At 51.3% G+C, this 23,363-nt stretch overlaps 1 protein-coding gene across 2 annotated transcripts in view; it reads left to right on the top strand.

Annotated features, from left to right (window-relative positions):
• The window catches only part of HSPG2 (heparan sulfate proteoglycan 2), a 948,088-nt gene that overhangs the window by 652,724 nt on the left and 272,001 nt on the right, over window positions 1-23,363 (top strand). For both annotated transcript variants that reach the window (XM_078642606.1, XM_078642605.1), the window contains one exon: window positions 2,670-2,821. In XM_078642606.1, the coding sequence (XP_078498732.1) occupies window positions 2,670-2,821 (152 nt within the window). The remainder of the gene's footprint in view (window positions 1-2,669; window positions 2,822-23,363) is intronic.

The raw sequence follows: 23,363 nt of genomic DNA on the forward strand, positions 1-23,363 counted from the left end.
TAGCGGATCTGTCTTGGTGGAGCGTGGAGGGCAATCTGTCTCAAGGAAAGCCTTTTCAACTTCCTCCATTGGTGGCCACAGTGATAACAGATGCATCCACTCTAGGGTGGGGTGCTCATCTTGGGGACCTGGAGATCAAGGGTCTTTGGTCTCCAGAGGAAATGTTGCTTCACATCAACCTTCTGGAATTGCGGGCGATACGTCTGGCGCTCAAGGCCTTCCCCCCCCCCCCCCCTTCCCTTCGCGGTCAGTCAGTTCTGGTCCTGACGGACAACACGACCGCGATGTGGTATGTCAACAAGCAGGGAGGAGTGGGGTCGCAGTGTCTCTGCAGAGAGGCTCTGCGTCTCTGGTCCTGGGTTCAGGACCATCATATTTGTCTGATGGCAAATCATCTGGCCGGAGTTCTGAACGTTCGTGCAGACAGTCTGTCGGCAGTTCTCTGCCGACCACGAGTGGAGGCTTCATCCAGAGGTAGTTCGTCACGTCATTCTGACGTGGGGGACTCCTCAGATGGACCTGTTTGCCACTTGCGAGAATGCTCACTGCCCGTCATTCTGCAGCCTCCAGTTTCCGATGCAAGGAGCCTTGGGGGATGCGTTTCAGTTGAGTTGGGACTCGCAACTCCTTTACGCGTTTCCTCCCATACCTTTGATTCCTCGGGTTCTGAGGAAGATACGGCAAGACCGGGCCCAAGTCATATTAATTGCCCCGATTGGCCAAGAAGGGTGTGGTACACGGATCTTCTCCACCTCTCCTCGTGCCTGCCGCTCCGTCTCCCTCACAGGGCAGATCTCCTCTCCCAGATGGAGGGGCAGGTTCTACACCCACACCTCCAGACCTTACACCTTCATGCCTGGAGATTGAGCGGGGCAACCTGATTTCCTTTTCTCTCCCGCACGATGTGGGGGATGTCATCTTATCGGCCAGGCGTGCCTCCACCAAGTCCATTTATTCTTATAGATGGTCTAAATTTGTTGCTTGGTGCGGGGAGAAGTCAGTTGACCCTTTAAGGGCTTGTTTGTTCAATATACTTCAATTTGCACTTTCCTTAGCCCAGCAGGGTTTTGCGGTGGCAACTATCAAAGGTTATTTGTTGGCCTTATCGGCTTTCCTTTGTTTGATAGACCAGCCTTCGTTGTTTAAATCTCCTATTGTATTACGATTCATTAAGGGCCTTACCAATAAATTTCCTCCTACACCTTTTATTGTGCCTCAATGGGACTTGAACCTTGTTCTTACGTTCTTGATGGGTTCTCCCTTTGAACCTTTACACACATGTCCCTTGAGACTTTTGTCTTTCAAGACTATTTTTCTGGTGGCAATTACCTCGGCAAGGAGTGTAAGTGAGCTTCAAGCTCTTAATTCAAAGCCCCCATTTTTATCAATTCATGCTGAAAGAATGGTTCTCAGGACCAGGGCTGCTTTTCTGCCTAAGGTGGTAACTCCTTTCCATCTGGGGCAGTCCGTTACCCTCCCTACCTTTTATCCTCCCCCTCACCCTTCCAAGGAGGAGGAGAGACTACACCGCTTGGACCCTAAGAGGGCGGTGAGCTTTTAACTGGACAGGACACGAGAGTTCAGGTGGGATGACCAGCTGTTTGTTGGTTTTGCTGGCTGCAAGAAGGGGAAGGCGGTGCACAAGCGCACGCTCTCGAGGTGGATTATCCTCTGCATTAAGATCTGCTACGCCCTGGTGGGTAAGGACCCTCCAGAGGGTATAAGAGCTCACTCTACTAGAGCAAAGTCATCAACATCTGTCTAGAGGTGTTCCTGTTGAGGACATTTGTAGAGCGGCGACTTGGGCCTCCCTCCACACTTTCGCGAAGCATTACTGCTTGGATACCGAAGTGAGGAGGGAGGGCCACTTTGCGCGCGCTGTCCTCCAGGATTTTCTGGTATAGGAGAGTGGACACCCTCCTCCGGGAGTGGGGACTGCTGTGGGACTCTATTCACAAGGTGAAGAATCCACTGGCAGATGTATCAATCAGAAGAACAAGTTACTTACCTTCGGTAACGCTTTTTCTGGTAGATACAATATCTGCCTGTGGATTCCTCACTGACCCACCCGCCTCCCGGTTGTCCACTCTTCTATACTTGAGTTGTTGTATTGTATGTATTTTTATTGTCAAAGGAAATGTTTATTATGCTTTAATTTCCTTCTTTGGTTTCACACTGTGTGTTATCTTGACATTTGTGTACTGTGTATACTGTGTATATTTCTGCTGTCATCGGTCCGTCCGTGTGCCTCGAAGGCACGGAAAAAAGGGCGGAACTGATGCCCTCACGCTGGCGTGGGCCTATTATGGTGTCGGTGACGTCAGCGGAGTCGCGCGTGATGCCGTGCCTCAGTGACGTCGTCGGCGCGAAGCTACAAAAAGAATTTCCGAATGCTGCTGACGCAGGGGGATATTCACAAGGTGAGGAATCCACAGGCAGATATTATATCTACCAGAAAAAGCGTTACCGAAGGTAAGTAACTTGTTCATTAGCAAGTAAAATGCTCAAATAATGCATTAGGAAATATATTTTTAATTAAAGGTTTAAGAAAAAATTTCTAAATATTAACGTTAGCATTCCATCTGTGTGTTATGTAAAGTACTGCACATGAATCTTGTGGGTAAGATGTGTAATCCTGCTTTGGTCTCAACCCTGTTTGGCACTTTCAGCATCTGCTATTTCTGCGCCGGTGAGGATCGAGCCTTCCTCAAATGCAGTCGCTGAAGGACAAACTGTAGAGCTGAACTGCCTGGTATCTGGCCCGCCACCACACACAGTCACTTGGCACAGGCCAGGAGGTGTTCTTTCTTCCAACCATCAGGTATGTGAGATAAAGGGATCACAAAGTATAGATAGAAATAATTGAAACTAGGGCTAGCTTTCTTGTCTTCTCCAACATGAAAGCCCTTAGCTGGCCTCCTAGTCTGCCTTTAGGTTCACATTGTCACTTCTCTGTGTTGGTCTAGATGAGACTTGTAGATATGGGTGTCTGTCGTCTCCTCGCATGCTTTCATTAGGCTACACCAATATTGCTGAGAACCTAGATTTAAAATATTACTCAATATTGAGCAAGTAAGTTCGATATAGCTGCGAAAAGGTGCAAAAAAGTGGACATACTTAAATAGAGAATATGTTGATATATGTATGTCTCACTTTTAAGTCCTCTCACTTGTTTTTAGTTATGTATGTGTTAGCAGTTTTATACTTTAACTGAAGTTAAAAAGATTTCCTGTATGTGTGACTGGGGTGCAGGGGCTGTCAGAAATGTAGAACACCTTTCCTGATTCTAATGTTTTCTGTAGCATCATGGACTTGACCACTTTTTTTAGAAATTAGGACCAATCAAATGTTAGTGGTTATTTTGTATATAAAAATTATGACTCTGATTTCTTTCACGCTATTATGAGAAAAGAAGCTCTAAAACCCTCTGGGCGGAGAGGGGAGAGGGGGTGGTAAACAAATATTGGTTGTGCTATCTAAATATGCTTTTCGTGGCAGCAAACTTTTGTTCACTGCTTATGTGTTAAAAACTTTCAGAAAGTATGGCAGTTCAGGAGCTCTCCATGATACCTAGTGCTGATAGTACTCTATGAATGGAACGTAAGACAGACCTGACCCAGTGCTCAAACTCTGGAACAAGGTCCAAACCCTACAGAGGAGGGCTGTGTCCCCATGCTTCCCTGGTTGATACTGTGCCACAAGGTGGTCTTGTGCTCCATCACTTGGATAAATCTACCCTTGATGCCAGACAAAGATCTTGAGAGCTAGAGGAATGGCAGGCCACTACCGAAGGTTAATATGATGGCACTGTTGGAGACATCAGTTCTCTGATTTGCACATCATTTAGGTGACCTCCCCAACTGAGACATGATGCACCCATTACTCCCACCATAAGTCAAAGTGGGAAGATCAGCCTACCGGAATTCAAATTGGAGGCAGGAATCCCCCACTGAAGGTCCCAAACCACCACCTTGGAGCCACAGAACATGTCCAAGAGTTTTCCCCAATGTTGGACCCATTGCAAACACAGGTTCCAAGGGCTTGCCTGTACCACAGCATGAGATGCCACCAGGATGCATGATTCTAACAGACCAAAAAAGTCCCTGGACCATCTGGGGTGGGACAGACTCTTTCTCACTGGACACATCAGGATCATAGCCTGAATATTGCAATCTCGTTAAGGGGGTTTAGACCGTTTCAATGTGACTGTGTTCAAGATGACCTCAATAATGTGTAGCCTAGTCGAAGATTAAAGATAAAACTTGGACGCCTTGACTAGCTGTGTTGAGCCCTCCTTCAACAGCCATTTGTTAAGGTATTTTAATACATGCATCCCTGGCTGCGAAGGTGGTCTGTGACCACTGACATAACCTTTGTAAAGACCACAAGGGCTGATGAAATACCAAAAGGAAGGACACTGAACCAGTGGTGATGCACCACAAAGCAGAGACACTTCTGTGGGACTGCAGGAGTGGTATATGAACATATATGTCCCCAGCACAAGCAAAGGAGTCGGTTGGGTCCTTGTCAGACCATAAACTCTGCTTAGATGCATCTTGTCCATCTTGGACCATTTGTGCAAAGGCATTGCATTAGTCTTCTGGCATCATAGGAAGAATTTCATGTGGCATATCCCATAGGATGTGATTATACAACTCCAACAGACAGATGTCATTCAGTGAGTGCAATGCCGCACTGCTTGAAGAAAAATACTTTCATGCTAATTGTATAAATTCTCTTGAACTCCCTGTCCAGAGGAGATGCAGTAGAATAGTTAAGGGTTCACCTTGCAAGTCGTTACCTGTACCACAAAGCTATCTGACGTGGGAGATGCTGTTCAGGTACTTGGCGTTACCAGGTGCTGGTCTATGGCACCTAAAATGGGGCAATTGTATTGCTGGCACAGAAAAAAGTTTCAGCCAAGCAGCCATAAATGGGGCAACCAGAGTCACTTTAAATACTAACAGAGACTTAAAAGTATAAAGACACAGCTGTAAAATCTTTGTATCTGAAAGAGACACGTTAGTATTAGATTCCTTACCTTCGAATATCCCCAGGCGTCAGACTGGATCCGGAAATTTTTGCGTAGCAGTACCCTTGCGCGTCGGTTGGCGTCGTCTGCGGCTCTTCGTCCGTCGTCGGCGTCGTGGGCGTCGTGATGACGTCGTCGGAGTACTTAGACGCCGCCTCCGCGTGCTGACGTCAGTTCTTCTTCAATTTTGACAAACTTTTTGATCGATTTTGATCATTTCTCGAAGTCTTTCGACTCCGAGGATTGCGACCGCCTGATGTCGGTCACGGATCCTCACCACCTGTGCCTAACTTGTCTAGGCGTCGATCACGACGACAAGGCCTGCTCCGACTGCCGGGCCCTCTCTTCGAAAGCCAGGCGGGAGCGGTCCCGCAGGCGACTTGAACTCAGGCGGTCAGTCCCGTGCCGCGAGAGGTCTCGGTCCCATGGGAGGTCGAGGGACAGGTCGCGGGCTCGGAGCCACCACAGCTCCGAGAGTAGGCCGCACTCCTCCGGGTCGAAGTCGCGTCAGGTAAGAAGCACAAGAAGTCCAAGCGGCGTCATCGCTCTTCGGACTCCCCCCGACGCTCGTGCTATGCGGCCGGGGGTTCGGGTGACACCACCCACGCGGCTCCGTCGGATTCGCGGACGCCGCGTTCAGCCCCACACCCTCCGGTCCCTGGGCTCAACGTGACGCCGGAGGAGGTCGAGCGCTTCCTCATGGCCATGAGGGAACTCTCTCCTCCAACGGGCTCGGCGGCGCCTTCGGGCCCAGCGGACCCGTCTGGGACCCCTAGCGGGTCGGCCCCGACGTCGTCGGGTGCTGCGGCCCCGACGCCTTCGGGTCCGGCGCCGCAGGTTCCCGTTGTCCCGACGCCGCCGGCGCCTTCGGGCCCGGCGCCGAGGGGTTCAGTTGTTCCGGCGCCTTCGGGCCCGACGCCGCTGGACCTCCTTCGGGTTCTGGTTCGTCGCCGGTGGACCTTACGACCTCCCCGGCGTCGGACCCTCGGGTGTCGCCGATGGGCGCCGCTCCAGACGTCGTTTGGGGAGTTTCACTTCTATGAACAGGCCCCATTGGTTGAGAACCCCGAGTTTCAGGAGATGGGTGATGAAGAGGACTGGGAGGGGTCTGAGGACCCTCTGACCAGAGAGTGTCAGTCTCATGAGGACTGGGCAGGAGACCTTGGGGAGGCCAGTGGCCTGGACACCTCTCCAGACACTGGTTTTGTCTCCCCTCCTACCGTGGCTTCGGAGGAGGGGGCAACCTACAGTGTGCTGCTGATGAGGGCTGCCAAGGCCTTGGGCCTTGAGCTCCCCGTCGCGGCCGTGAGGACTAATCTACTCACTGAGGTCCTTAAACCGCAGTCAAGCTCGGCCGAGCCTCTGCTGCCCTTTAATGAGGCCTTGACCGACGTTCTTCTGGGCACTTGGTCCAAGCCCGCTACGGGTTCGCCCATAGATAGGAACGTGGCCAGACGCCACCGCCCAGCCCCGGGCGACCCATGTTTCCTGTCCACCCACCCCACCCCCGAGAGCCTGGTCATCCAGGCCTCCAATTCCCAGACCGCGTTCCCGTCGTCCCCGCCGGACAGGGAATCCAAGAGGTATGAGCAGTATGTTAAAAAGATCTTCTCATCCCTTAGTCTGGGTCTGCGGTCTCCCAACACCGCATGCCTCTTGGGCCGTTACACCCACTCTCTGTGGGATACGGTCGCGGAAGTGCTGCCAGAGTGTCCGTTGGAGGTACGGGCCAAACTCGGCCAAGCCCTTGTGGAAGGCCGGGATGCAGCCAAATATTCCATCCGGTGTGGGCTGGATACCACCGACTCGCTAGGTAGAGCGATGGCAACGACGGTGGCGGTCAGACGCCACGCCTGGCTGAGGTCCGCCAACTTTTCGGCAGATGTCCAGAACACATTGATGGACATGCCGTTCGATGGCCGTCGCCTCTTTGGCGACAAAGCAGACCATGCGCTTGAGCGCTTTAAGGACTCCAGGGCTACGGCCAAGTCCTTGGGCCTCTCGGCCCCGCGCCAGCAATCGGCTGCTTATCATTCCTTTCGTGGCCACGGAAGGGGTGTACCCACACGTGCTGCCAGCCACGCTCCGCAGGGTAATACCCAACGCGGTGGCGGCCGTGGAAACTGCCGTCCTGGCGGTTGGGGACAACGGCAAGGTCAGTCCACACCTTCCCCCGCAGCATCCGCCTCAAAACCCTCCTAGTCCGTGCTTTCAGGCCCATGTGACGCCAGTGGGAGGCAGGGTTCGCCATCACCACCTCCACTGGCGCACCGTCACTTCGGACAGGTGGGTGCTGCAGATCGTCCGAAGGGGCTACTCCCTCCCCTTCCAGGAGACTCCTCCAGCCATGCCACCGCAGAACCACCGTGTATCGGGGGATCATTTGCGACTTCTGCAGGAGGAAGTTACGGCCCTCTTGGCCAAGGGGGCCATCAAGCGCGTTCCTGGGCCAGAAGTAGGGTGTGGTTGCTACTCCCACTACTTTCTGGTACCCAAGAAGGGCAAAGGGGGCCTACGCCCTATCTTGGACCTACGGAACGTCAACGGCTTCCTCCGGAAGGAGAAGTTCAAGATGCTGACACTGGCTCAGGTCCTAGCTGCCCTGGACCCAGGAGACTGTATGGTAGCGTTGGACTTGCAGGACGCTTATTTCCACATCCCCGTCCTGCCGGCCCACCGGCGCTACCTGCGGTTTATGGTAGGCCACGAGCACTTTCAGTATACCGTGCTCCCCTTCGGCCTTACCAGCGCCCCACGGGTGTTCACGAAGGTGATGGCGGTGGTCGCAGCTCACCTGCGCAGGGTAGGGGTCTCAGTCTTCCCCCTACCTCGACGACTGGTTTTTGAAGGCGGGCTCGCCCCAGACAGTCATCAGCTACCTCCAGACTACGGCAGACCTCCTGCACCGGCTGGGGTTCTCCATCAATGTGCCAAAGTTACACCTGTGACCCTCTCAAAAGCTCCTTTTCATCGGAGCGGTTCTCGACTCGGCGCGGTTTCGGGTTTATCCACCCGAACAGCGGGTCCAGGATAGTCAGGCTCTGATTACCATCTTTCAGCCGTTATCCCGGGTCTCGGTCAGGTTGACGCTGCGGCTTCTGGGGCTGATGGCCTCCTGCATCCTGCTGGTGCATCACGCCAGGTGGGACCTGAAGTTTCAGTGGGCCCAGCATCAGGGCAACCTATCTGACCACGTCCTGATCTCGGAGGGCACTGCGAGACAGCTGCAGTGGTGGCTCACGGACCGCGATTGGGTCAGCGGCAGATCCCTCTCCCTTCCCCAACCGGAGCACGTAGTTGTGACGGACGCGTCCATCCAGGGATGGGGTGGCCACATGGGGGAGGCGGAGATCAGAGGCCTCTGGTCTCCGGTGGAGGCCTGGCTCCTCATCAACCTGTTGGAGTTACGGGCGATTCGTCTAGCGCTGAAGGCATTCCTCCCCTCTGTCAGGGGGAGTGTAGTGCAGGTGTTCACAGACAACACCACCGCCATGTGGTACTGCAACAAACAGGTCGGGGTGGGGTCGTGGACCCTTTGCCAGGAGGCTCTGCGCCTCTGGCAATGGCTGGAACGCCAGGGCGTGACCCTGGTGGCTCAACACCTGGCGGGTTCTCTGAACGCCAGGGCGGACGAGCTCAGCCGTCGGTGCATGATGGATCACGAATGGCGTCTGAACTCGGACGTGGCGCAAGGCCTCTTTCAGCGATGGGGAGAGCCTTGGTTAGATCTATTCGCCACCGAAGAGAACGCGCAATGTCATCAGTTCTGCGCGTTGGAATTTCCAAGGCGGCACTCGCTCGGAGACGCTTTTCGTCGCGAGTGGAGTTGCGGTCTACTGTACGCCTTTCCGCCTATACCACTTCTGCCCAGAGTGCTGAAGAAGATCAAGCGCGACCGGGCCCAAGTCATCCTTGTGGCTCCGGACTGGGCACGAAGGTACTGGTATCCAGAGCTACTCAGTATGTCAGTCGATCCCCCGGTTTGTCTGCCTCTTCAGGAGGACCTTCTGTCTCAGCAGCAGGGGACGGTCCTCCACCCGAACCTGTCCAGTCTACACCTCCATGCTTGGAGATTGAGCGGCGACAGTTGAGGCCATTTGACTTGCCTCCTGAAGTCTGTAACGTCATTCTGGCAGCCAGGCGTCCCTCCACAAAGTCGGTATACGCCTGCAGGTGGAACAGATTTGTGGCATGGTGCACAGCAAAGGCTGTGGATCCTCTTGCTGCCCCTCTTTCTGAGGATCTTCTCTTCCTTCTTTCTCTTGCCCAGCAGGGCTCTGCTCTGGGCACTATCAAGGGCTACCTTTCTGCCCTTTCGGCCTTTCTGAGGCTGCCTGATCAACCTTCTTTGTTCAAGTCCCCTATTGTAAATAGATTTCCAAAGGGCATCACTCACACGTTTCCTCCTGTTCCGTTTGTGATGCCTCAGTGGGACTTGAACCTGGTTCTTACGTTTCTGATGTGCGCTCCCTTTGAGCCGCTTCACAACTGTCCTCTTCGCCTTCTGACCTTGAAGACTGCTTTCCTGGTCATCACCTCTGCCAGGAGAGTGAGTGAGCTCCAGGCCCTTTCTTGTACTCCACCTTTCCTTTCTGTCCATCCGGACAAAGTGGTGCTGCGTACCAAACCGTCTTTCCTGCCCAAGGTTGTCACGGCCTTCCACATCGGGCAGTCTATCACCTTGCCAACCTTCTTCCCGCCACCGCATCCCTCTATAGAGGAAGAGCGGCTCCACCGTCTGGACCCAAAACGTGCGCTCTCATTTTACTTGGATCGCACACGCCAGTTCCGGGTGGATGACCAACTCTTTGTTGGTTACGTGGGCGCTAAGAAGGGGAATGCGGTGCACAAGAGGACCATCTCACGGTGGATCATCTTGTGTATCCAGGCATGCTACTCCTTGGCTAGAAAGGAGCCCCCTGTTGGATTACGGGCTCATTCCACCCGAGCCACGGCAACTACAACTGCCCTGGGCCGGGGTGTGCCCTTACAGGATATCTGTCAGGCAGCTACGTGGGCATCGCTGCACACGTTTGCAAGACACTACTGCCTGGACAGTCAAGTCCGGAGGGATGGCTTCTTTGGCCGCTCCGTCCTCCAGGACTTTCTGGTGTGATTATTGGTTCGCAGACCCACCACCGGGGTTGGTATTGCAGGGGTATCTATTCTGAGGTAAGGAATCTAATACTAACGTGTCTCTTTCAGATGCACAAGTTACTACTTGTGTAACGATATATCTGTAAGAGACATTAGTTAGTATTAGATTCCTTACCGACCCACCCATCCTCCCCGTTCTGCGAACCAATATCTAGGGTTAGGGTTGTCCCCTTTCAGGGCCCTAGTTTCAATGGCACCAGTGTTGGTTTTTTAACATGGCTCTGCGTTTCTGGCGCGGAAAAGCTGTGTCTAAGAACTGACGTCAGCACGCGGAGGCGGCGTCTAAGTACTCCAACATCATCACGGCACCGACGACGGACGCGGAGCCGCAGACGACGACTACAGACGCGCAATGGTACTGCTACGCAAAAATTTCCGGATCCAGGCTGACGCCTGGGGATATTCTAAGGTAAGGAATCTAATACTAACTAATGTCTCTTACAGATATATCGTTACACAAGTAGTAACTTGTGCAAGAAGGCTAAACTTAGTCTCCTCTGTTTGGAGGAGCAGTTCCAATACTTCTGCTGCCTTCCTAACCACTACCGCAAAAGAGGAATTTATTCAGTTTTGTGCTCCAAAGAGAATCAAAGACAGATTCTGGGGAAGTTTTATAACCACTTGGGTTCTGGTAGGGTACATATAAGCCAAAATAGGAGGGGGGTCCTGGCATCCTCTAGAAAAGCAGCTATTGCTTCTCAATTCTGTGCCATTCAATTAAAATTGGTGCAATATACTCACAAACCTGCCTGTGATGCTCACAACTTGTTGGCGACTTACTTCACAGTGTGTCAAGCTGTGAAGTTCTGATGCCCTTCTGGGAAGGGCTATGGACAGCCCTGAAAGGGGTCCTGGGTTGGAACCTCCAGAGAAATTTCAGGCATGCACTGCTCCATATTTCTGATGACATTGACAGGAATTGATACAGCCCACATTCACTGTGGTTGGGTCTGATTGTTGCCAAATTGGACATTGCCAAGGCATGCAACAATTCGGCTGCACCCCTGTTGGAGCAATGGAAACGTGGACTGGACCTCTGATCTACCTTGAGTGGTGTAAAGGAAGACCTTGGAGACAGATGTATGAATATTGGAACTCTGCATGGTTGTGGACAGGGGAACCTATGAGGGAGAGATTTAGGGTGGAGTGGCACACTAAGGTGTCCAGATACTTGGTGGGGATGGGGCACCTGGCTGTTTTGTACTCTGTAGTACAATTTGTCAGTGCATGTTTATATTATAGTCATAAGTAAAAAAATAAAACTCAATATATATATGTTTTCTTAAATAAACTAAGGTTACAGGGACGTTATAGTTAGACTCCAATTTCACTCCCAATTCTGCAGTTGTAGTTAGCTGAGCGAACTATAACTTAAGCCCCGCAATGCACTGCTTATGACCTGACATATTACATCACTCATGACACGGTCAATGACCTCACTGATGACATCATGCAGTAAATGTAAGTATTTTCTAAGAGTTTATGATAAACATAAATATTAGCCCAGTACAAAAGTTAAATTGGTATACTAGGTGCACTACTACTGAGCGATACTGCTTCTAACTTATATTATGTGAGTGGCTTTGTGATTGTATGTATACTTACCACAAGATGGCTCCTACCCGGCGGCCATCTTGTGTGGACAAGATGGCCGCCGGGTAGGAGCTCTTGGTAAGAGCTCAGAGTGCTTGGGATCCCGTTTCTGGACTTTATCCCTGTTAGCACCCAGCAACATCTCCAACTTTTCGAGTAACCCTTCAAGTAACTGGATTCAAGTAACTGGATTCGACCAACTACCTCAAGTAACTGGATTTTGATTTTGATTCTGAGCAATAACATCCTTACCTGTTTGTTGGCTGTGGCTGAGGTCCCGGGGGTCCACGATCTGCCCGGAGGTTGCGGCCGGCGCATGAGTCGCCCACGCCTTCTTCTGCGGACCCTGGGCTGTCCCTGACTAGCTGCGGGGCACGGCACGGATGCTGTTGCCCGGAGCCCGCTGTGGATGACTGGTGCACGTTGTGGTTGCATGCGACCGGGGCGGCTGTGGCGCACCGAGAGTGTCTGACCCGCCTGGGGCCGCCGTCAGTGGCGCTGGACTCCCTGCGGGTGGACCCGATCCTTGCTGCGGGGCCGCCGTCAGTGGCGCTGGATTCCCTGCGTGTGGACCCAATCCTTGCTGCGGCCACCTGAGGGGTGCCTTGTTCTACCCCTTCCTGCCCGTGGACCCCGGTCTGGACGCGGCGGGGGACTGCGGAGGTGTCCTGCCCGCCTGCACTCATCGCCTGCTCGCCCCCGTCCCGGACTGGACGCAGCGCGTGGGACCTGTCGCTGGCGGGCCAAGGGGAACGCTGGCGTCCTGCTGCCGAGGTGGGCTCGGCATCCCCCCCCCCGGACAACATCGTTGGAGAGGTCGGGCGGGAGCCGAGCCAAGCAGAGGAGATCGAGCGCGGTTTGACACGGCACAGGCATTGGGGACGACCCGGGCTGCCCCCCCCTCCGTGGAGACTCTCCTGGTTCGCGGAGCTCACATTTCTGTCTCTGCCGGATGAACTCCCCTCAGCACCCCACCTCTCAAGGAACAGCGAGAGTTGAGACAGCCCCCCAGCTGCACGCTTCTACTTTGGCGAGCAGGGCATTACAGGGCGCCTCTGGTGTGCCCTGCCTGCGTGATCGGGTTGCCTCAGCACAAATGCGATTTTTGCGTCTGATCTGAACAGCCTCAGTGCAGCCTGACAGTCCTGAAGGTATTTACATGCACACTTTTTAATTTCTATCTCGAACATGCAGGCGCTGCATTCTCTGCCCTGAATCATACAGTTATCTGCTTGCAAATTATCCACGCGGCATGGCGGTCCTTTCACTCTTCTCACTCTCCTTTACCTAAAATGGCGGGGCCATATACTGGAGCCATAAATCGACTCCACTGCCCACCAGATGACCATGAGGCTACATACCAACGTGGTCACAGGTCACCGAAACAGAGATAAGTCTCCCTCCTCGCCTCCAAGCAGCATAGAATCTAATCTCTCTCCTCCCCACCAAACAACACAGAGGATGGACTAACTCGACCTGCCCCAGAGCAGAAAGGGAAACTATCTCTCTAAGGCACATCAACAACAGAGAAAGGACTACTACTTTTGTCTCCCTATAGGCTATCCTGGTGGCCATCTTTGACTAGTCCTCCACTGGGGTGGCCATCTTAGACTAGTCATCCTCACTTACTGCCCATACTTAAGACTACTTAGGCTTACAGCCCTGCAACCGCACAAACTCACCCACGTACTCCTCCCCTCTTCTACCTATGCCTCTTCCACCATGGAACGCATGGGCGAGCACACTTATAAAATCATCTACCCACCCGAGCTCTCCAAAAAAAACGCCAAACGCTACAAACACAACTTCCTGAAGGCACACCCTGAAACCCCGTGTGTGGACACCTACTTTTCACTGATCAATGGAGCCACGAATACCGATATCATCTTCTACACTCTGCGTAGAGCACAATGGAGGAAAGCGTTCCTCTCCATTCTCACTATCTCCACCACCAGTAAATCCGCTCATGGCCTAACGCTTTCTATCACACCATCCCAAGTTTTCCCAGGCAGAGCCACCATCACCATCTACAACAATGGGACCATTCTATTCCAAGCCACTGATAGAAACCTCGACCGACTCGACAACCTATTCCCTACCTTCTTAGAGCACATCGCCAAACGGCGGACCTCCACTCCGCACACATCAAGCTGCACAACACCCCCCAACTCCAATCCTCAATATAACCTGCCTTGCCCATCGCAACAGCGGAATGACACACACCTCTCCCATCCCCCCAGTGTTATAGTTAGTCACACTCCTAATGTAACCCCCCCACACCCCTCATTCACTGACGAAGACCATTCCCCCTCATACATCCCCCATTCCCCCACCCTCCCTTCCCCCCATCTCACACCTCCTACGAGTCTCGCTGAACCCACCACCGCCCGGAGCATATCTCCCCCCCCCCACCGCGGCGGATCTTTCACCCACCCTATCTCCCACCCCCACTCTCACTCCCCACTCCCCCACCCTCCCAACTAGACCCTCAGAACACGCCACCTCCCATACCTTAACATCCCCTCCTCTCTCCCCCCCATACTCAGCCCCCACTACCTTCCTGCCACCCCTATTGTCTTCAGCCTTCACTCATCCCTCAACTCACCGGCGCCGCCTCCCATCGACGACCCCACCTTTACCTCCCACCCTCCCCCTACCTCACCCACACCCCTCGCCCACAAACTCTCTCACCCATCGAAGGCCACCCCACCCACTATTACCGCAGAGCCCTCCACTAACGCTAGCGTATCCCACCCCTCCGTCCCCAGTTCACTTTCCAGCTCCCTACTCAACCACTCGCCCACGGCCCTCATCACCAACACTAGCCCCAATCCACCTCTGGACTTGATTTTATCCACCCTCCTACAAGTCAAAGACGAGCTCCACACCATCAAACACCTCCTTTACACACACCCCAGACAACCCCGACCTACAACGACCACCTCCGTATCCAATAAACGCCTCACCCTCCCCACAGGCCCTCGCATTCAACTCTCTCCGCGTTGGCCCACTATCCCCGCTCGCAACAACACCCACCGCCCCCGGCGCGCCCTTAACTCCCTGTCGGACCACGACTTATACACCCTCCTTTGCTCTTTTGGCCCAGGTCCGGTAAAACACACAACCTCCACACACCTCCCCATACCCACAATTCTCACAAATCCCCTTAGGCACCCAACTCTAAGTAACAGAAGCTCCGTCCCCAACAACCTCAGAAAAGTCCCCCTATCTCTAGGACACTCGACCACCCTTCTCACCCCCAGACTCAAATGCATCCTACTCAACTGCAGATCGGCCCAGAGACACTCCTCCGACATTGCAGATCTCGTCACATCAATGGATCTTGACCTAACCATTTTGACTGAAACGTGGCTAACTGAAGCTTCTACGCCTATTATGGACATACTAGTTCCCCCCAATTACCACATCATTAGACTCGACAGGACCGGCAAGACGGGCGGGGGAATCGCATGCATTTTTAGGAGCAACCTCTCCGTTACTAAAGCCACCTCCCCCTCCCTCACTTCCTGTGAACTCTTCAGCCTCGATATCTCCAGCGAGGGCAAACCAGTATGTGCCTTACATCTCATCTATCACCCGCCTGGGGACAACCTCATCTTCACCCAACAACTCATGGACACGATCACATCCAACGCTGGTCGACAGATCACTCAAATCTACCTGGGTGACTTTAATCTCCATTGGAACGATCAGAAAGACGCAGTGGTGAATAGTCTCAAAACTTTCCTCAATGCGCTTGACCTCACCCAAATATGCAACAGCCCAACACACGATAAAGGCTCGATACTCGATCTCATCATCGCCAAAGAGGACTCTACCCAACTGGGGGCAATCCAACCTTGTGACTGGTCAGACCACCACATTATCACCTTCTTTATCAATGAAAAAGTCAAACCTACCCCTGCTCAACCCACCAAATCCAAGATTTGGAAAAGGGACATGAAGAATCTTAACCCCAAATCCCTACCTCCCCACACCTACAGTCTCCTCCTTCCCCCTTCAGGCGCCCCTGATGTTCAATCACTGACTGACCTCTACCTCGACTCTATGAACTCAATAATCAACGAAGCCGCCCCACTGCAACTAAAGAGAGTCTCCACCAAGAACTTGAACCCTTGGTATGACGGCAGACTCAATGAAGACAGGCGTGCTATGCGATTGGCAGAGCGCACTTGGAGATCTGACCCCTCATCACTGCATCGCAAAACGCTTAAGAACAAAGAGAAATGCCTACTTCAGGAAAATCAAGCGTGCGAAATCTGACTTCTTTAGCCTCCAGCTGGACCAAGCGAAAAACCGACCAAGAAAATTGTTCGAACTAGTCAAAACTCAAACCAAGACGCAACCCTTACAATCAAACAACACAACAAGCGATATCCCACACTGTGAAGACTGTTCCGCTTTCTTTAAGCTAAAGACCGACAACATAAGAAGTGACCTCCTCAATGATGTAAGCCGATACCCCAGCCACATCAGAATGTCTAACACTCAACCTAAAAATAACGCATCATGGACGTCCTTCGACACCTACTCTGAAGAAGCAATACACAAACTGCTCGGCACCTTGAAGCCCTCTAATCACCTCACAGACCCCCTACCTGCTAATGCTGTAAAAGACTTCACCCCCATGCTCCTCCCACTCTGGACCAAAATCATTAACAGCTCCCTTCAACAAGGTCTCATCCCTGACTCCCTCGAGGTGGGGCAAGTCACGCCCATACTCAAGAAACCTACAGCTGACCCGTCTGACCTAAACAATTACCGCCCTATCACCAATATCCCCACCTTGGCCAAACGGCTGGAAAAATGTGTACAACTCCAACTAACAAAACACATTGACCAGTTTGACCTCCTCAACCCTCATCAATCAGGCTTCAGAGCGAAACACAGCACGGTAACGGCCATGACACACATAATTGATGACGCCCTCCAAATCCTTGATCGCAATGATTCATGCCTCCTCATCCTTCTTGACCTCTCCTCAGCATTTGACACGGTCAAACATGAGAACCTACTGGTGCTGCTAAACACTAGAATGGGTTTATCCGGGACTGTTCTCAAATGGTTCACTTCCTTCCTGCATAACCGGTCTCAGAAGTTCAAGATCAACAATGTGCTGTCCTCACCTGTGCCAGTAGATTTAGGCGTTCCACAAGGAACCTCCCTTTCACCCACACTGTTCAACCTCCTCATGGAACCACTCGCCACCTTGCTCCAAGCATCCAATGTACACTTCCATATGTATGCCGATGACACTCAACTTTACCTAAAGGTACAATCCCCGGAAGATATCAAACTTCTGAACTACACACTTAGAAACACCCAATCGTGGTTGGCAGATAATCACCTCAAACTAAATGCTCTGAAAACTGAGTTCCTTCTGATGGCACCCCCTGCGAAAATTACCACCACCCAAATTTGGCTCAATCACCTAACAGCACTCAATGTCCGACCCACCATCGTGGATTCTGCGAAATCCTTAGGCATCACACTTGATGCAAAGCTCAACATGCAACAGCACATTAGCAAAGCAACGAAAGGAGCTAATTTCCAAATCAATACATTGAGGAAACTTAAACCCTTCCTCCCAGTGAAAGACTTCCAAACTGCTGTACAAGCCCTAGTCATCCCCCGCATAGACTATGGAATTGTGGCCCTCAGCGGACTCCCTCTATCAACAACCGCACCCCTAAGAGCCTCCTTGAACGCTGCCGCGAGACTCATTACTGGCTCAAGAAAACACTCTCATATATCCCCTGACTTGAAATCCCTGAAATGGCTGCCCTTTGAAGCCAGAATACAGCTGAAAATTGCCGTTATGACACACTCGGCCGTACACCATAAGGCACCCAACTACCTCTCTCAAAAGTTGACTATATCAGGAGGTTCGAGATCCAATAGAAGTACAAAAAATCTACTCCTGAAACCTCGCAGATTCCGGAACGAAAAAACGTACAAACGCTCCTTCTCAGGAATGGCACCCAGGATCTGGAATGCACTCCCTCCTGAAACCAGACTTATCTCCTCCACTGCCTTCTTCAAGAAAGAGGTGAAAGCCATCCTTATGGCCAAGTTCACCTGAACTTTATTGTTGTTGGATCAGAGACTTTGCACCGCTTTTGTATCACTGGCTACCTGTCTGTCTAATGTCTAATGATATCATATTCTTACTTGATTGTGATCCTATTATGCTACTCACTCACTACCTATTACTATATTGTACACGTTAGTTTGCTGAATCACCCCCCTGATGTACCTACCCCTTGTTCTCTGTAATTCTAAGAAAGTGGTATAAGCCATCCTTATAGCCTAAGCTCTCCTGATCTCTACTGTAGTTGGATCAAAGACTTTGCACCGTCTTATATTATTGTTTATCTGATTGTTTATTGGTATTTTATCAGCACATGACTGCTATCCGATCATGCTATTGACTATTATACTGTACCCAATAATATGTTTAGTCACCCTCCTGTTGCCCTCACCCCCTGTTTCTGTGAAGCGCTCTGATATCTGCAAAGATCTTGTTCGCGCTATATAAAACTTTGAATGAATAAATAAATAAATACTTGTGTATATGGATGTGAGAGTGGCTGTATGGGTGTGTGAGTAGCTGTGTGGGTGAGTGAGTTGCTGTGTGGGTGACTGAGTTACTGTGTGAGTGGCTGAAAGAGTGAGTGAGTGGCAGTGAGAGTGGCTCTATGGGTGGGTAAGTGGGTGTGTTGTGACTGTGTGGGTGAGTGAGTGGGTTTCTGGCTATATGAGTGAGTGACTGGGTGTATGGGTGAGTGAATGGCTGTTTGGTTAAGTGATTTGGTGTGTAAGTGGCTGTATTGGAGAGGAGTGAATGGATGGGTGAGTGCTTGTATGCATGTGTGAATGGGTATTTAAATGGTTGTGTGCGTGAGTGAGAAAGTGTCCTCTTTCTTGCATGGTATGCCCCCACTTTTTGCTGAATTGCTGATGTGCTTTGACTGAGTGTGTCCTGGGCTCCTGCCAATCAGGTTCCCCGGGTCTGTGTTCCTTCCCTAAAACTGTGTTGAAACTAAAACCCAATTGGTATCTCTGGCCACATGTCAGTCCCTGGTAAATGGTACCCTAGGTACCCAGTGCAATGCGACCAGAGAAGGCCCCTAAGGGCTGCAGCACTTATTGTGCCACTGTTAGGGGCCCTGTACCCTGACACACACATACATACTGCCTTTGCAGGCTGAGTGTCCTGGTGCAGAACTAAACAAAGAGTCGACATGGGACACTTCCCTGTGTGCCATGCCCACAAACACACTGCCCTGGCATTCATCAGTCACCCCTCTAGCTGGGTGCCCTATGCCTGTGGTGGGGGCACAGGTGCATGCACCCTGTTCCCCTACAGTACCCAGGGCCATTCCTGGGCACTGTAAGTGCAGTGATGCCATTAGGAGTATATGGTGCTGGGAGGTTGTCATTACGAACTCCACATCACCATAATGGCTACACTGAAGACTGACAAGTTTGATATCAAACCTCTCAGCACATTAAACCCACACTGATGCCAGTGTGGGATTTAATGTAAAATGCACTACAGAGGGCATCTTAGAGATAGTCCCTAAAACCTAACCTACAATCCACGTCTTGTCTGAAAGGCTGCCTAAGCTGCCACACAGCAGACATGTTGCTGGGCCCCTGGATAGAGAGCCATCCACTCTCCTGGGCCTACAACAATGCGCGTCCTGGGCGAGGTGCTAGGTCTCCTCCCCCAGGATGGGCAGGGGAAGCTTCAAAGACATGCCGCCTTTGTGAGCTTATCCAGGCCACTTGCTGTACTCGGCAACTGGCCCCCAACCAGGTCTGACCCCCACTGTGGCGGGAAGACTGGTGGGAACCCTCAGTGAGGAAAGGGGGTGTGCCCGCATGTGCCAACTCCACGCCTCAGGTGGGAGAGGCCGCAACTCCGGGCTCCGGCCATCTTGAGGATGGGGAGCCCTGCCCAATCAGAGATAGGCTCCTGCCCCATCCCACAGAAGAGGAGCAGGATAGGGGGTGTACTCACCCCAGAGTAGGGACCCATTGGTCCCTGCCCTCACCCTACCTGTAACGCCCCTAAATTTAGTATTTAGCGGCACCCTGAACCTTTCTTCCTCAGATCCCGATTTTGAAACAAGAAGAACAAATAGAAGGACGACCATGCGCTCAGAATGCATGCTAGAGGGAGCTGGAATAAATTTGAAGATCTGCAGCACGGCTTCCGTGGAGACCTCAACTTGTTGCTTAGACATTCGGGCCCATAGATTCCAAATTTAGCATCTTGTCTGAAGAGAAATGTGAAGTGAGTATCTGGTTCCTAGAATGCTGAGGGCAAGACTGCCTGCTCTTCAACACCCGGGGTGGTTTTGCCTACATAGTGATTGACGCGCTTAACTAGAAGCATGTACGTATTCCGAAATTTTAATTTTATAAACTGGAAGCTGACCGAATACTTAACTCCTCATGTCCTTGTGGCTCCAAGCCTTTAAGTCGTTACTGACGAAAAACGTGTCGACTGTTTCATCTTTGGGCATTAACCAGTTTGTTACTGAACCTTTGATGCCTTGAAAATAAAGCTTTGAACCTGCAACACTGGCAGACCAAGATAAATTAACTATGTAGTGCTCTGGATATTTCAATGTACTGCCAATTTGCACCATGACTGGCCTTGTGTTGTGGATTACAAATCATCCCCTACTTCCTGTGCACACTGATGCAGAGTTTGCCTTCAGTGATCACAAAAATTGGTAAGAGAGGTGCTCTAGATCTGGTTAAATGGCTGTCATCCTGTTCGTAAGCAAATCACAGAGTTTCAATAAATCAATAGATGCTTATCGTGTCAGCTGCCGGCATGCTGGATCTATTGCAAGAGTTTCCAGATCCGCACTGAGGCTAGGGGAGATTCAGAAGGTGAATAATCTACAATTAGAAGTATCCATCAATAACCATGTTATTTCTCCTTTCCTTTACACCCTATCATGAAGGCTTTGGAATGTCGTTAACACACTACAGCAGTAAGCACAATAAACCTGCTTAAGGTTACTCTAAAACCTGAACATTTAAATATATAACCATAATTTCCCAGGGTAAAGTCATTGAGAAAAAAATAAAATTGTGAATTTGAAAGGAAAGGCACTCTAAACTTCTGGAGCAGCTTCCAGCTAAAATGCCTTTCTAACCACAGATTCCGCACCGACTTTTCAACAGCTCCCTTTCTGGAACTGGACTCTTCCTTCCAATAAGGTCCCAATCTGGAGATCTACGTACTGTTCGTGCCAGTTTGCCGATGGCTTTGCATCTTTGCATTTGAGGACATAGACCGCCTAGAAAGCTACTGTTGTCAGCATTCATGGGTGGCCTTTATATGCACCTCTACTTGTCCCATCTGAAGTGGAACAACGTCGGCGAAGAGCTGCTTGACGCCACCTAGTAGCATACAGGAGAATTGCTCTGAAAGCTTGATGCTTAGAGATTATTCTCAAGGTGAAGAATCTGCAGTTAGAAACAGTATCAACCAGAAAGATCATTACTGAAGGTAAGTAACTTGTTCTCATGACACTGTACTTAAGCATAAAAAGCACACTTGTCCATATCACCTTTTGAAGAACAATACTATTTGTTCTTCCCTGGGCCGGAATCAAACTTCCCATGACCAGTTTCTGGCAATACAGCCGTCTTCAGCCGGGCTTGCTTGACTCCAGTGGCATTTCCTTTGGTTTTTCTTTGTTCACAAGTTGGCAGGGTATGCTCAGACGGGAGTCCCTTGCTCACTTTGCAACTGGATTCAAGCAAGCCGGGCTGAATACGGCTGAAATGCCAGAAACCGGTCCTCGGTAGCTTGTTTCCGGTCCAGGGAAGGCATGGCTTGGCAGTTCGGGCTGGACTGTTCCCATGAGGCACAGGGTCAGACTGATTTGCATATGGCCATGTCTGAACTGGAGTGGCAGAGTGGGCTAAATAACGGTGATGGATTAAACCCAGATCAGTTGACTGGGGGTGCGTGCTTGTATTGTCAATGCTCCGTCCATCATTTCCTTTGGTTTCTCTGGACTCCCCTGATCAAAAAGCCCGAGTGCAAGTGCCCTGTGTCACCTGGCCTTCGGGTCAGTCTCCAGCTCCTCCACTGATCATGTCCAGTGGTAGAATTAGCCTTCAACCATCTCCTGCTGACCGTTTGTTATCTCCTACATGGATGGCAACTGAGTCTATTGCTGCCTTTGCACGCGCTATTCATGGGGCTGCTGCTGTGCTTGGCTTTCAGCCTCCTATGGTGCCTCTTCTCTCTGATCCTTTGTTGGATCTGCTCCATTGGAGCCTATCGAAGTAGAACCTTTGCTGCCCTTCGGAGACTCTTTACTAGATATCCTGCGTGGCACATGGTCCAGACCCTCTTCAGGTGACCCTGTTGATCAGGCTATTGCTCGTAGACACCGCCCTGCCCTGGGTGATCCTCTTTGTCTGTCTCTTCACCAAACAGCTCAGGGACTAGTTGTTCAGGCAGCTTTTAATTTACAGTCCTCACCCTCTTTTCCCCTGTTACCTCCCAACAGGGAATCTAGGTGGCTGGAGGATTGTGGTCGCCGGCTTTTCGCCTCTGCCAGCGCAGGCGTCCGGGCTTTAAATACGATCTGTGTGTTTTCACGAGTATCCTCCGCTCTTTGGGACTCCGTTGCTCACCTTCTCCCTTCTATTCCAGAAGGTCCGCGGACAGAATTGCTTTGTACACTGCTGCAGTCTCTGCCTTATTTTCGGGCGCCCAACCTAATGCTCAGGTTTGTTTTTAGTGTCAGGTTACTGTTCATGGCCGTGTTGCCATCTCTGTTCGTTCGGCGCAGCCGTTTGGCTGATTTCTTCTGTTCAGTCTTCTAAATGTGCGCTTAGCCCAAGAGGACGTCCCTTCTAGAGATTAGCCTTACCCTATGTGGGTTATTTCTTGGCATTGGGTTCTGCCTTTGCCTTGGTACGCTCCTTTGGAATCTACAAGCAGACGTCCTGCTGTGAGTCTCTTGTCTCTTCCTACAGAGTTCCTCATATAACTTGCTCTATTGCACGTTGGGTTGGTCTGTCTGTACTGCATTGGAACCTGGCTTGGGTTCCGTGCTGTGTGGTGTCTATCTCACACGCCTAGTGAGACACCTTGTTGTGGCAAATCTTTCATGAATGACACTCTATTTGCCGCTGTGGGGTCTGCTTCTTCTTGTTTTTATTGGGCAACTTGAACGTACAGCTCCTTTGGGGATGTACTCCAAAATGGTGGATTAACAGATGTTCTCTGTTTCCTTACGAGTCTTTCCACGCTTTTGCTTGTATTCATTCTGTACATTCTCAAAGGGGCGTGTTTTTCCTGGATACTCGCTCCTTGAGATCCGGCTCCTTTACATTTGTCCTCACTTTTGCCATTGTAGTGACTAGTACTTTTTCCTACTCTGTCTTGCAGGGGACTGTGGTTCCTCTCAGGCAAGGGGCATGGGTTACTTACTGCTCTGGACATTGTCCTATCCACTTTCCGCATGTCGGTGAGTATGTTCAGCATACTCTAGACTCCTGTTGGGTCACGTTT

Source organism: Lissotriton helveticus, chromosome 5_1, assembly GCF_964261635.1.
Source record: "Lissotriton helveticus chromosome 5_1, aLisHel1.1, whole genome shotgun sequence".
In the NCBI taxonomy this organism is placed as follows: Eukaryota; Metazoa; Chordata; class Amphibia; order Caudata; family Salamandridae; genus Lissotriton; species Lissotriton helveticus.